The sequence below is a fragment of the Cupressus sempervirens genome, chromosome 4, assembly GCF_028749045.1.
Source record: "Cupressus sempervirens isolate cs-2001-9-10 chromosome 4, ASM2874904v1, whole genome shotgun sequence".
Lineage (NCBI taxonomy): Eukaryota > Viridiplantae > Streptophyta > Pinopsida > Cupressales > Cupressaceae > Cupressus > Cupressus sempervirens.
The window spans coordinates 172,291,544-172,307,064 of record NC_143121.1 but is presented as its reverse complement, the minus strand read 5'-3'; the positions used below and the strand labels follow the sequence as shown (position 1 = coordinate 172,307,064).

At 34.2% G+C, this 15,521-nt stretch overlaps 1 protein-coding gene across 1 annotated transcript in view; it reads left to right on the top strand.

The window, feature by feature from the left end:
- LOC149560530 (pectin acetylesterase 12-like) overlaps window positions 1–14,959 on the top strand; it is a 60,337-nt gene extending 45,378 nt beyond the window's left edge. Inside the window, exon 12 of the mRNA XM_089824715.1 lies at window positions 14,498–14,959. Coding sequence (XP_089680841.1) covers window positions 14,498–14,617 — 120 coding nt within the window. The 3' untranslated portion in view covers window positions 14,618–14,959. The remainder of the gene's footprint in view (window positions 1–14,497) is intronic.
- Window positions 14,960–15,521: the final 562 nt, after the last annotated feature.

The following is a 15,521-nucleotide window of genomic DNA, read 5'->3' as shown; positions in this document are numbered from 1 at the left end:
TTTTCATTAAGTGCTGTAAATACCATTGATATGTGAATTGTAGTAACTCTAAGAGTTTGCCACATCATTAAAAAGGCTGGTTTATAATATCAAAAAATATTTTGAAAGCTAGGTTTTAAACAAAAGCATTTCTGATACTCCGTTCATTTCCTAAGCATTTTATACCGCTCCATTTTACCTTTAGGACTTAGTCACAAGGTTCGAATTCGAATTGTTGTTCTGCAACTATATAATTCGAATGAAGTTAAATTCAAATTAAATTGGCCTATATAATTTTAAATATTTTTAAATATATGTAATTTAATACAATTTATTTTTAAATATATTTAATATAATATAATTCTTTTTAATGTAATGTAATATAATAACCGACCAAAAAAAAAATGTAATGTAATTTATTTTTATTTATTAAAGATTCAATAAGGAATTATAAAAATAAGAGAATAATATTAGATAATTATAATAAAGGTTTCATTTATTAACAATTAAATATAATCAAAATTATAACTTAAAACTAGTACTTTTACAATTATATTGTTTAACATATTTATTTAAAAATATGTTTTAATAGAGTTCAATTTTAGACTATTTAAAACAATAGTCTTAAAAAATCTAATCAAAATATTACTCTTAAATTTTAAAATGTAAATAACCATATAGCTAATAAATAATTTATCAATATTTTAAAATTTTAAAATATTTCATTTATAATTTTGAAACAAATGTTTGATAGAGTCATATTACTAAAAAAATAATATATCAATATTTTAAAACGTTTCTAAGTATACTTAATAAATTTAAAATGAAATCTTTATTCATAATTAATAAATTAATATATGAACAATGGACATTAGTTTGTCAAAGTTCACAAATGAATTAAATTTAGTGAAATGAAATCTTTATTCACAATTAATAAATTAATATATGAACAATGGACATTAGTTTATCAAAGTTCACAAATGAATTAAATTTAATAAAATGAAATCTTCATTTAAATTTAATAAATTTATATGCTAACAATGGACATTAGTTTATCAAAGCTTTCAAAAGAAATAAATATAATAAAATATAATCTTCATTTAGAATTAATAAGTTTAATATAATAGCAATGACATTAGTTTATCAAAGTTTTCAAAAGGATTAAACAAATTAAAGCAAATGCATATGGCAGTCCCTGCATAGCAGCTGGTTGCAAACGCACGGCTAGAGCTGGAATGGATTGAACAACAGGAGCAGCAGCTGGTTGCAGATGCACGGCTAGAGCTGGAATGGATTTAATGGCAGGAGCACTGGTTGCAGAAATCTAATGCTATACTTATTCTGTCCATTATTATATAGAGAAAAATTGACTAGAAAACCCTAAAAACGGATGCTAAATGCTGAATATATGTTTACGGCAGTAGAAAAATATTCCCTATTTTTTGTGCTCTAATAACTGCGAATTTGAGTCAATATTTTAGAAAAAACAAACATCACCGATTTTTCTGTTCGAATAACTGTGAATTTCAACGAATATTTTAGAAAAAAATAATATTTGGAAATATCCGAATCTCGTGCTTTATATGTGCCGAACATGTGACTTAGCTTTAGGCAATAAAAATGTAATGGCCCCCTTTTTAGCAGGGTCTTGTAGTTGGCTTGGTCAGTTCACCATTGTGACCCGTAGTTGGCTTGGTCAGTTCACCATTGCGACCCTCGCGAGCTGGTAATGGGAATTGAGGGTCTCAGTTGTGTGGTTATAGGCTTTCCAGTAGCCTATTGTGTGTTTTGGCTTTGTTTGAGGGGCGTACTATAAATAGTAAGTCAAGCTGTTGGTTTCGATGAGCTCAGTTGAGTTAGAGGAGTTGAATGATGCTCTCAATTTTTATTTCGGTCTTCCAGTTTGGGCTCGAAGGATCTTGGAGTGAGCGTCTATTTATAGTAAGTCACCCCGTCAGGTTCATTCATCGTCTTTCATCATCAAGATCACTTTGGTGTTGTTAGATTTCAATTCTGATGCTTCTCAGTTTTTTTTTGCAAGGCAGGTGAATTGTTTTTATTATTCATCTAAATATGCTGCGGTTGCTATTTTTGTTGGTGTTGTTTGTTGGTCACCTCAATATCATAGCTCATTGGAATGGAAACAAGAAATAGTGGCCTTGCATGTTAGAATATTAAGTTATCGTGGAAAAGGTCATTTTTTGAGCCCAAAGCAATTAATAAATTATATTACATTGACCCTTTATTATATTTTAATGTTGTGTGGAGGAAACTTCTTAAGTGAAGTACATTTGGGAAACTTGTGCCATTTCGAATATTATAAATATGAGGCCATTTGATGGGAAAGGCATCCGATCATTTATTTATCTTATTTGCTATTGTGACTTGGTGACATTTCTAAAGTTTTGATTTTCTGTGCCCTTGCTGAGGTGAAAGGGTTTGGATTCACAACTGAGGTATTGTGAATCAATTTTGGGAATTGTTCCAGCTCTTCCATTACTATATTTCTTGTGGCTTGGAAGAAAATAATTGTACTGAGTTTCAGATTCGTGACATTGATTTTTGTTTGCGAGGCTGCCATGAATTGGGCAGCATTGGGCGTTATTTGGGAGTCTGGCATATATTTGTAGACCTGCGATTTTGCTTGGGAGTCTTTTGTACATGTTTGGAGGGTCTTTGTTTGCCCTGTGGCAGCATTTGGCATCAGTTGAAATCTATGAGAGTGGCTGCATATTTGTTTGAGGGCTGCAGAGGTAATTTGCAGGGTCTTCAAATTGTTTTGGGGCCCTGTGATTTGTTGTTGCTAGGCCTGCATTCAATTGTTGGTGGCCTGCGTTGGAGATTTTGAAGGCCTGGTCTAGTTGCTAGGAAGCTGCGATTGATTGGCAAGCTGTTATTACAAGGAAATTGCATCATTGTGCCAAACACAGGTTCCATTGTAATTAATTCTAGTTTATGCCATTGTCATCTGTCATGATGGCAATCAGATTTGCATTGAATGAAGATGGTTATTAGTCAACGTGATTGTGTTAATTTCAGCATTGGCATTCACTTGAAAATTGTGCTTACGAAGTTGTGATACCAATAATGATTTCAGTATTCAATATATATGTTCTAAATGCAAAGGTAATTAACTCAAACTTTATGAGAGATTTGTCATTACAGTTATATTGAGTTAGCCTGCCAAGTGTTTGACAAAATGTCAAACCATTGAAATGTGCAAGAAATTGATGCTTGATTTAGCTATAGTCAAACAGGGTAATTACAGTGGTATCAGAGCAGTTTCTTGCCATTTTGTGGGGTAGGAAAGTTATTTTATTTTCAGATTTATTGTTGCATTTGGAGTGACCAACACTCTAGCATTTTCTAGCCATGGACAGACATAGGAGGATTGGTAGTTCTAGAAGTCGGTTGTGTAATGAGAAAGTTAGCACAAAAATGAATACTTTGTGGGAGAGTATGGAGAAACTTAAGCTTCATCAACAGAGGTTGGCGAACAGCTTGTCAAATCCAGAGATAGTTGAGAGAGCAGCGAGGTATATGATTTTTGCCTTTCAAAGACCAACATCGAGGTTGCAGGGAAGGAAGCTTGAGTTTTCCCTGATAGGTGTCCATGATGCAGATGTACCTATAGTTAGTACGACACTTGCTAGTCCTATCTGTAGTGTTGATGAAGGACTTATATCACAGGGACATGTGGATGTGTTAGTGCCCTTGGTGGACAACAACACTGAGCATCAACAAGTTAAGGCTCCTAGAGTAGCTGCTACATTTAGTTTAGAGGTTGTTGATGATATAGTTGTCATTGATTGTTCAGACTGTCCTGAAGAGAGAGTTGTTATCGGAGACTTATATGTTAGCTATCGTAGTGTTGGTCCTGTGCAGGAGGCAAATGCTTCCTTAGGTGGGATCGAGGCACATATGGAGTCACCCAGTTGTGATGTTGGTGACCTGGGTGTTATTGCAAAGTTACTAGATGTGGGTTCATGTTCTAGTATTATTGATTCACAGCTTGACATTGAGTCATGTGTGCAGAGTCAGGTGTTAACAGTTGAGGCTTTATTGGGAGATGTGGATGTAGATACTATGGACACATCCGATGATCACAAGCCTTTTAAGTTTTAGATATTGTTTTTGGATAGAGACCAATAAGGTGTTTTAATCTATTTCCTTTGGTGGTGCCTTTTGACATTGTAAATGTTGAGCTAATAAATGTCTCAAAGGTTTTCTTGTAATGAATTGATTTAATAAACAGATTGTAGAATTGGGACCAATAGGGTTAAAGCAGTTCCATGTTAGGCATGGAGAACTTCAAAGTGCCTTAGAAATATAAATCGTCAGAATGTAGGGTATTGCAGAGCACAAGGGACTTACTGAAGCCAGGCAAGTTTCTGGGGTGGTATTGGGGCATCTCAGGGAGTCTCCTAAATAGTTTGCATATCTCAAAACCATGAAACCTATTTGATGAATTTGCTTGTATTAAGTGACAAATTTGTCATCCATTGTAGCAATTTTGTCATCACTAAAATTGCTCCTTTGCAGAATTGATAATAGCACAAACATCTCTTTGGTTTGAGCAACAAATTTGTCACCATAAAAACAAAATGTGGAATGCTAAGGTATTCATTGTTTCATCTTTCTTATTGGATGAATACTCTTCCATTTTTAAGGTTGGGGAGTCTATAGGAAAGTTTAGGGAAGTCAATGCGCTGGTCGATTATATTTATCTTGTTAAAAGAAAGTGATATTTTAAGGGTTTCAAGAGGCAAAGGAGGTTGTTGTTTTCATCACTGTAGAGTTCTGTGAAAATTGTAGACTTCATAGCTATTACAACACCTTTGTAAAGGAACAAGGAATGCAACTCACTTTTGTTGGAGTTTTCATGCATTAAAGGGTTTTTCTAGGGTAATCCTTGCATTCCAATCTTTGTAATGTGACTTTCGCATGTTTCCTTTTTGTTATGATCTTTCATGCTTAGCACTTACATGTTTCCGTTTTGTTATGATCTTTCATGCTTACCACTTGCATGAACATTTGTATTTTACTCATGGAGTGTCTAAGCCACCAAATATTGAAGAACTCCACCAATCACTGAAAAGGGTAGCAAATGCATCTAGAGTTCTGCTCAAAAGATATATGTAGCTTAACAAGATTTGCTCTTGGCTTGAGTAAACCTGAGTTCTATCCAGCTAGGAAGCATGTCATGAAAAAATGGAGGTGCGAAAAAAGGTTCTAACTTGTGTTAGAAATTCATTTAGAGCGGCAAGGTCATCTAAAAGTTCTGCTCACTTGGTTGATGAAGGAAGATGAAGGAATTCACCTAGCGATGATGTATGTAATTGGTGAACAAAGATGGTCAACTGTAGGAAAGTGCCTAAAAGCTTTATATGAGATAGATAAATGAGTAATACTAGTGAAATATTGCACTGTAAGCATGTCTAATATTGTCAAATGGTAATTGCCAATTATTGAAGGAAACATAGTTGTCGACAATCAAAGATATTCAGGAGGGAGAAGATCAATAGAAAATTAGTGGAGGGATATAGGACCAATAAATGTTGTAGAAGGCAATGGGAAGTGGAAGACAATTGGAACCCACCCATTACCCTTGTGTTGGACAATATAGATTTACTACCATGTCATATGTCCAACTTAGGTATTGAAATAGGGAATGCCTCAATATCAGGTGGGTAAAGTTAAACCCTAGTCATGAGGAGGCCTATATATAGCCCTGTACAAGTCATTCATAATGACAACATTCTATATTATGCATTAATGATTGTAGGGAAGATCTAGTTGCAAAGGAAAAATGCAACCATCAAAGAATGAAGTAAAATAATCTTATACAAAAAGAGACAAATCATAGATGAAACCTAAGTCACAAGGTTCGAATTCGAGTTCAAGTTCGTCAAATATAAAATTCAGATAATGTTTGGTAGGGACAAAAAGCTCGAAAAAATTTGACAATAAATTCGCCTTATATAAATTTAAATTTCTTAAATATTTAAAATATATTTAATAAATTATGAAATTAATTTTAATTTTTGAAAGAGAAGATTTTTATTTAAATATAAATTTATTATAAAAAAATATGAATTTTTTATTAAAAAAATAAATATAAATAAAATAATATTTAATATAATTGACCTCTAAAGAAAATATTTAATTTAAAAACACATATTATAAAACAATTTAAATTTTTATAGAACATAAAAAAAACTTGACAAAAAATGTTTTTATGTTTTCATCGAACATCAAACAAAATGGGGAAAACCTAAGAAAATTGGATGTTGAAATGAGATGATTGACCCGCCGTTGAGAGTGATTAGTAGCGTTTGAAGTAGCTACTAGACAACTACCAAATGGATTGATCATTTCCTAGGGTCATTCGACTAGGTCAATTTCATTTTTGCGAAAGTTGCAGGCACTCTCCAGTGGCTCACGTTACTTGCACAAAAAAAAGTAACTAAAAGCAATGTCGTCATTCCTGTTTGCCAGTTGGCCTATGTTTGCATAAAACCCGCCCTCTTTATCGTCCAGGCACCAAGTCTATGTTAAAAAAAGCAGAGAAAAGTGGCCAACAAAGATAGAAATTTAAGAAAAATAAACATGCTTGTTTGATTGCGAATTTGAACGAATTTGTTCCACCACTTAATATTCAATGGATTTCGAACTCATCTTTGAAGCTCGTCGAACCTTGCGACTTAGGATGAAATGGAATGCAACTACTCAAAGTCCTTTGTTAATCATAAAATACATATAGAAGCAACAATTGACAAACTAGAGAAGTATTCTTTTTTGAAAAAATCTGCATAAAATCGGGAAAAATATCTGATTTACAAAAAAGAATGCAAAAAATTGAAGAAAAATAGTCAAGAAGTAGTTGGACATTTCCATAGCATAGTTGTAACAACCAATTTTTCTATCCCTATATTTACCTTCTCATTTAATATCCAAATCAGCAAGTTTCCATATTCACAAGCAAGGGATTAATAATTTTAACAAATTAATTGATTTTGAGGTATTGCCTTAACTAACAATTAGAATTGAGAAATCATTATCTAACTAATGATTTTATAAACTGTCATCATAATTAAATAAAACATAATGTGTGTGTGTGTGTAAGAGAAAGAGTTTGTGTGTGTGTGTGTGTGTGTGTGAGAGAGAGAGAGAGAGAGAGAGAGAGAGAGAGAGAGAGAGAGAGAGAGAGAGAGATCACTTCCAACTTGATACTATTGAACAATACTTATAAATCTAAAAGAAATTAATGCAACAACCATGTTAATAATTTCGTAACTAACTAAACTTGAATAAACATGAAAGGAGAAAAGATACCTGCTAACTGTAATGACTAATGCATTCTTGATCTGTCTTGTGCAAGTCTTGGCATTTGGTGGAGAAGAGAAGTATTGTTAGAGGCTAACCTCCCACTTCCAATTTGATACTTTTGAACAATAATTTATAAATCTGAAAGAAATTAATGCATCAATCACATTAATAATTTCGTAACTAACTGAACTTGAATAAACATGAAAGGAGAAAAGATACTTGCTAACCGTAATGACTAATTCATTCTTGATCTGTCTTGTGCAAGTCTTGGCATCTGGTGGAGAGGAGAAGTATTATTAGAGGCTAACCTCTCAACCACGGATCCTAAGTATTCCCACACAATCTCAATTGAGAAAGGCCCTCCCAACGTAGGAAAGAGCACGGCAACACCATCACATCCTACCACCTGAGCATCCTGGTGTTAGAGTGTCAACCATTGAGCCGACTAGACCCTGAATTTCCTCCTAATAGTCTATCTATCCGACTAGTGGCTATTCTAAGCTCTAGTGATCACAACAACATCAATTGCCACTAAACCTACCCTGGCCAAGGATTTACATGGACCTTGAGTGCCCCATCACCCATCGCTCGACTTGACAAACAAGACACCCCTCATTGTACCACCATGAGCTGACTAGGTTATATTTACTAGACTTAACTTTTCTTTCCTTCTTGGTTATTCACACTAATATAATTCTTTCATTTGTAGGACATTCCCACACAGTCCATAACTTAATGTGTTTACATCTTCATCTCAGTGACACTTGGCTGTCCTTGATGATAAATTGATGTATCCATATATATAGTTATTGTCTTCACAGATTACTATCCCTTTTACAAACAGATTTCCCATTCCTTAAGTGGTTATTGCATGCGACTATGATACTATTCTTTGATATAGAATATAATTAATAAGCTGGAAGACACATTGTTGTGAGGTAAGATTTCAAGTCTTAGAGACATGGATATTGGTGCGCCTGTACATGCAGCTCTCCCGACCAATTATTACTTAATAAGTTATTATCATGTCATGCATATATACTTGCTTGGCTCTCATAGGCTATTCAGATTTAAAAAGCAAGGATTGATTATGCAATTATATGATCATGCTTATACAAACTCTTAAATGAAACTTAACATTTATAAATTGAAAAGCATTTGTAGGCTTGATATCTTTCATGAAGCGAGACATGCATAAATTCAAAGCAATTGCAGCTTTTGTGTCCTGCCCTCTTTTATACATAATCTAGCACCAACCCCATTAGAATAGTAGGGGCCGACAATATTTCATTAGATCATAAATTGTAGCCCTTCGCTACCCCTACATAAATTCCTTTTCTTAGTGTGGGCCACAACGACTATATATGGTCAAATGACTATTATTGCATCAATCAGGCGGCTCAATATCTTTCATGAACAGTGGAGATGCGACCTGATAACTCACACTAGTAATAAATGCTATAGATGCTCCAACTGCTATTTGCTACAATGGGATAACTCAAAATGCAATATCAATAAGTGCTTCCTAATATCTTAATTACGATCACTGCCAACAAGTGATTATTATAGAATATGGTGCAGTAGATGCAAGAGTAGACACTTTGAATGCAAAATTGAGAGTGGTTGCAATCCTCCCTTTATAGAATGAGGCTCGGTCATTAGAACATGTAAGCCGAAACAAGATTGTTACCTGCATGGGCGAAAGCGCAAGGTGGCGCACATACAATCTTGGATTCCAAATGCATGACCAAGAGTAATGAATAAAAGAAAATAGCTGATGACTTTAATATAATTCATTGATATGAAGTGGAATTAAATTATTCCCCATTTCTCACTATAATTGTATCTATTTTATTTACATATATTTGTATATGTTGCACACACATACATATATGTGATATTCCCAAATATACATATTTTTATGCATACATTGTATTTTAAATATACATATACATACACACACGTGTCATACTTGAGTATACGCATACATACATATATATGTGTGTAAGATGTATAGATGTATGCAAGTACCATGGTACCATTACATTGGAACATGCATGTTATTACAAGAAAGGACTTGAGGTCAACTCACTTCTCAAAGGTAACATTTGTTTTTAAATCGCTTCACTACTTATATGAATGTTTATGTATCTTATAATGCCTGTTGACCTAGTTAGCTCATGGTGGTTACTTGACGTGTGTCTAGTTTGCCCTAGCTTGGGTTACCTGACCATGGTAGTTTAGATTCCTACCTATTAACTTTGGTGGGAGGATGGTGCTCTCATACCCAATTCCCTCTCTACCAATGCTTCACCCTGGTCGCCACACTACCTACAATAGGAATTAGCATGGTGAAAGCATACTGCCACACACATCAACTGTAATTAATCATTATAGAAAATAACCAATTTAATGCAATAGTAGGTAATTTAACTAACTTTTTCCTTTTCACTTGAACATAATGATCAACAAGTATTTCCAATCCGTATGAACTTCAAAATGAGTAACAAATTTAACTAACTGCTTGAAATATCAATGGTTAAATGAATTTCTTTAACTAAAACAACAAAATAGGGGATATTACAATAGATGATAAAGGACTTATATAATAATTCAAAACTTGTACATAACCTCTTGCTGATATATTTTTAACTTGAAGGATTTAATTTTAACAGTGTAAATTTCAAGAATGCTATGATTTGAAGTAGAATTAAAATATGATGTGAGCTTTCTTAGTTTTCAAAACAATCTTCGCAAAATATTTTCAATAAAAGAAAGCTTTCTTATTTGTTATATAAGTATAATTCATTTGTGCTATATTATCAGGGTTCATCTGTGTAGTATTTTAGTCAAACTCATTGACCCAAGTTTCACAAGTAGCCATTTACAAGATTACGTCTCTCATGAGAATGAATGGAACACGTAACACCCATTGCATCTAGGTGATGCTTACAAAGGTGAAGCATCAAAATGAAATAAATATGCAAAATTAAAACATATGATAGCTTGTAACTTCACAAATACATATACAAATATTCAATAAGATTATAAACCATATCAATGATATCGCATACGACTATGTTCACAATGTTGCAAATCAATATATCATCACAATTCCAAAATAAAAATATATTCTATCATTCAATGTTTATCAATCCAAATCCAAATCATACGGATTCACAAAAAAATCATCAGTTCCAACTCCAACTGCTGCAAGTTCAAGATCATTTGAATTGAGAACGGTTCCACTTGTGCTAGATACACCATGTGTCATGATGTTAGCAGCATCATCATTTGTGATTGTAGTAAGATCTTGAATTGTTGCATTGAAGTTTGCACTCTTAGGTTCTACATCCCAAAGCTTGGCTGCCCCTTCCTTTTAGTGATCCTCCTTACGTGACAATAGATGCAAGTTTGTATGATTGAAAACCAAGTCTTAGCCTTTTTAGAGCCCAACCAGTTATGCTTCAATGAGTGGATAAAGGAGTATGTACTCTAATTCCGTTGAGTAACATAAGAATTTGTGACCTAGACGATGTTCACAATTACAAGATTAATTATTAAAGTAAAACATAAAAGTGAAACATTGAAAAACAATTTAAAGAATTGTAGAATACATGTAGTAAACAAAAAGTAAAAACTAATTAAACTTACTTGTGAGAGGATGTAGATACTTAAACGGTTGACCATAAAGGTACTACCATGTGATAGCTCCCATGTCACATTGGTCCTTTATTGCAAGAGGACTAAGTTTTGCTCCTAAAGCAAATAACATAAATTCAGTCCTAACTTTTTTGCAAGTGTTATCATCTACAAAGGGCCTTGCAAAAGCTTTCTAGCACTCACTAGCAACTTCTTCATCCGCATATGGTGCTACTCTATCTGACACACAAAGTACATCCTCTCTATAGTACCTTGGAGATAAGGCATATGCAAGGAGGGCCAATGGGGTAGTCATCTTTTCCCAACAATGATGACAAATTGTTTCAAGTTGATTACATAAGACTTCACATTCTGTGGGGTCATTTACCTTCTCTACCATTGTGTCCATGCCATCGTAGATACCCCGCAAACAAGGCTGATTTGAATCAGCAAAGGAGAGCATAGTCATGATAGGGTTTGTGAAATCTGCGCATGAGCCCACTAAATGTCATCCAAGATCAATGCCTTAACCTTTTGTTGCCTTTTTGAATTCAAAGCCTTCCATATGTCCCATTGACTAGAAATAACCATTTGGCTTTACACCCCGTGCAGCTTGACAAGTCGTCTCATAACAATAGTATGAGATGCAAATCGAGTTTCAACCACCTAAGCAAGTTAATCATAACAATTTGCAAATGAGTTAAATACAATTTGATACTTGATAGTGACAAAATATATTCAAATCAAATAAATAATTGAAATTTACTAATTACAATTTACCTTCAGCAACTCCAAATTAGAGAATGATCTACTTATGGATTGTGACATGTGGTGGTTTGTCACAAACATTTGTATCTCCTCTCCTTGGTATATTTGCGTCACTTAATCTATTTGGGTCCCAATTTGGTTATATGATCAAGTTTAGGGAGTGTATGGTGTCCAAAAAATATGGTCATACCATCCATCAACCAAAGCACCTGCACCCCTGCAAATTTTTGCATTATTTGTAATCGCTTGGACTACATTTTCACTACCCACCATCTCTATGGCTTCAATGAGAATTCTGGAAATGAATTGTGAATCTTTCACTTCCTCTTCACAATCAATTGCCTTAAAAAAAACATTGCACCTTTGGGTGACACTACAATCACATTAATCAATGACCAGTTTCTCCTATCTTTCTATCCATCCAAAACAATAAAAACACCCAAAGTTTTCCATGAATATTTTTGCAGTAATGTATTGCACACCGTTTCATACCTAGGACTTGTGTAATCAACCGATGTTTTATTTATGACTGCCACCATGTCCTTCCAATATGGTGACCTTACTAAATTGATTGGAAGACCGATGGAATAGATGCAAAATGATCAACAAGCTCTCTTGCCTCCGTTTTAAATGCAGCGTCCAATGGCCCTCTTTTGTGGGCAATAGTCTATACTTCTTCCTCTTCCATTCTCGGTATAGGTACTTGCAAGAAGGGGGTTTGAAGGATACAATTGGTTTTTTCGGTAATTGCATTGTATTTTTCTGAGGATGGAGGTTGCTGAAAACTTTTTTTTGATCTTTTTATCAATTTATCAACAGCTTCTTGGTTTTTTAAAAAATGAAGCTATTTGTGCATTAGACAACCCTCTCCCATCTGTGCCTTTGCACATTTGAAATCCTTTACCAGCAGGGCCCATAAAATGAAATTTGGCCCGAGAATAAGAGCAATTGAATGGTTTTCCTTTGCTACTTTGACAATAATTACACTTCCAAATATATGAGCCACCTCCAGAAACCTGTGACATTCTTGTGGTATGTCTCCATAAAGGTGATTCTACATCAATTATAAAACTATTAGCTTCTTGCCCTCCCATTGAACAATACAATATAATATCTTTACACGCCTTTAATAAGTAATTAAATAAATTTAATATAGGAAAACATTGTGAACATCAAACATACAAGTGCAAAAAAATGATACAAAACTACTAAAATAGATAGCTAAACTTGTTTCTTTATTTCTTTTTTCCAATTTTTAAATTTTAAAACTTGAAAAATATCTTCACAAACTTGAAAAAATTCTTCCAAATTTTTTAAAAATCCATTAATGAACTATACAATGGGATCAAATGCTTGCCTTAGATGCTTAAAACTGGTTTGTGGAAGCTATCTCTTGCCCTATGAATGATCCTTTTCAAAAATAGTTACCTTGCCTTCAAAATGCTGAAATGGAGAGCAAATGAGAAAATAGTTTAGCTGCAAATAAAATGTGATAAAGAGTGATTGAATGGCCTCTTCTAGAGCCGATATAGGGTTTACAAGCACAAAGTAGGTTGAAAAGTCTAATTCCCCATGTGCACAAAAGTGTTATAAGTGGCAAAAAAACCATTAAAAAATGGTCTTTCTGCCATCTGGGCCTGCGGAGACTAGTGCATGTGCCAGATGCTTGCCAAAAGCCCACTTCCAGCCAGCATTAGTGGCTCCGACACATATCTGGTAGGCTGGAAGTGGCTTCTGGCCAGCATCCGGACAACATCCGCCTCCACCTCCAGCCATGATGGGGACGAATCAGTATCCTAGCAATTGAAATACAAGTAAAATCAAGATTTCCACCCAAGCCTGTTGAAGAACATAGCACCAGCAAATGAATTATCAAAGCAGCTCATTGTGTGTATACCTAAGTGGCACTAGGTATTGAAAGGGTACTGAAAAACTATATAATTGAATAGCTATGGGAGTTCACATCATCATAGCAAAGCCTTAAGATAATTCTGAGGCCGACATCGCCATAGGAAAGGCTTGAGCTATTTCTGAGGAATATTTTAAGTAGCTAGATGCTCCTTTCTAGATGAAGGCTATTGGAGTATAGATAATTCAAATACAAAGTTATGTTTCAAGAATATTATGGAAAAAATTAATCCAAACTGGTACTCCTTTGGGGTATTTAATGCAGCAGATTTGAGTTATGTATGCAACGCCAATTCATTCTATATTGTACCTTTATCAATGCACAAACTTTTGCTTATCATGCTAAAAATAAATATGTCTTTCACGTTCTCTAAAACTGTTGTAGATGGAGTTAAGTTACCAAGTCATCCAATTCAGATAGGTTTCATATTTATAACAAGTCTATCCTTAATCACCTTGGCTGTTAAGTGATGTGGTCCTTTGATCAATTTCACCATATGCTTCTACTTCCAATTGTCTGATCAATTTCACAGTGCTTATAGTTTGAACTGTGACAACCTATTTCATTGGGCTACTCTAGCCAGCCTTACCATTCTGCAGCCCTGAAAAATGTTGTGGAGGCATTATTAATTTTCAGGTTGGCTTCAAATAGGCTGTAATATATCATGTTTGAAACTCAAATTACTGAAGTTGTAATCCTTACCTTGTTTGATGGATTATGTCAAAGTGGGTAGAGTGCAGTTCAGAAGAACATATAAGTTATTGTATTTAATACGTAATATTTTATGAATCTCTGTGCTCACAAGCAATTGGCTATGTAGTTTCTTAATGGAAAGTATTCTAATCCAGTTTTTATTGTGGTATACTGCAGAGTATAGCAGAATCCGTGGGTGATTGGTATTTTGATCGATCAGATTATTCAAACAATGACATTGATTGTGCATACCCTTGTGATCAGACTTGTCACAATCTCATTTTCAGATCAAAATAGAAGCTGACAAAATCTGCCTTCTTCAATTCTTTCTAATTAATTCCATTTTATTAAATGTTTAGGAATAATCATATTGTATAGTTTTCATATCAACCTAGCATTAAGCTCAAGCTATGGCTGGGTTGGAGAAGTTTAGTCCTAGAGTGCTAGAATCAAATTGCAGAAATTATTGTTATTGATTATATTCTTTATGTGAAGTGAATTCATGCTATTAGCTGTTCAAGCTGGTTGACTGTATGTCAATGAATTATTGGCAATGATGACATTCTGTCTCGCTCCTTGTTCACTATATGCCAGGCAGAAGCTAATCTACCTGGTTTTAAATTAAAATTCTTTTTTGCATTCTCTGTTAAGGTGACAGTATCCTGGTTTCTGATCTGATGATTAAGTGTATGTTATTTCCCATTATTTGTCCGACTCTGATCCAACTTAAATTGGTTTTGGTTAGGACCTTGCAGTTGTGCACTTAATGAGGAAAGTCAGGCAACTATTTTATATCAGTGAATTGTGATATTCAGTATATAGTATATGCTCAAACAACCGTGTTCTCTGCTTCTTATTTTTGCAAAGATGCAAATGTGTATTGACTGCTTGTCCTGAAATTTGCGCTTGATTTCTTCGGTATGAAATGGAATAATTCCTCTGTTCATGTTAATGCTGGTCTGACTTATAGTACAGTAATACTACTGGAAGTGGCAAAATTATATGAGCTGGGTTAAGAATGACATGGGGCTGTGAGAATAGCTTTTTCAAGGGTCTTGTGTTCTGTCTGTCACACAATGAAGAGGGAAGTAAATTTGAACCACAGATATTGTACATTTAGTTCTTTCTTTGGTCTTGCCACTGCCATTTTTAGCTGTGTTAGTGCCATTATTATCTCCATGCTGCTAGCTGCAAATATAAA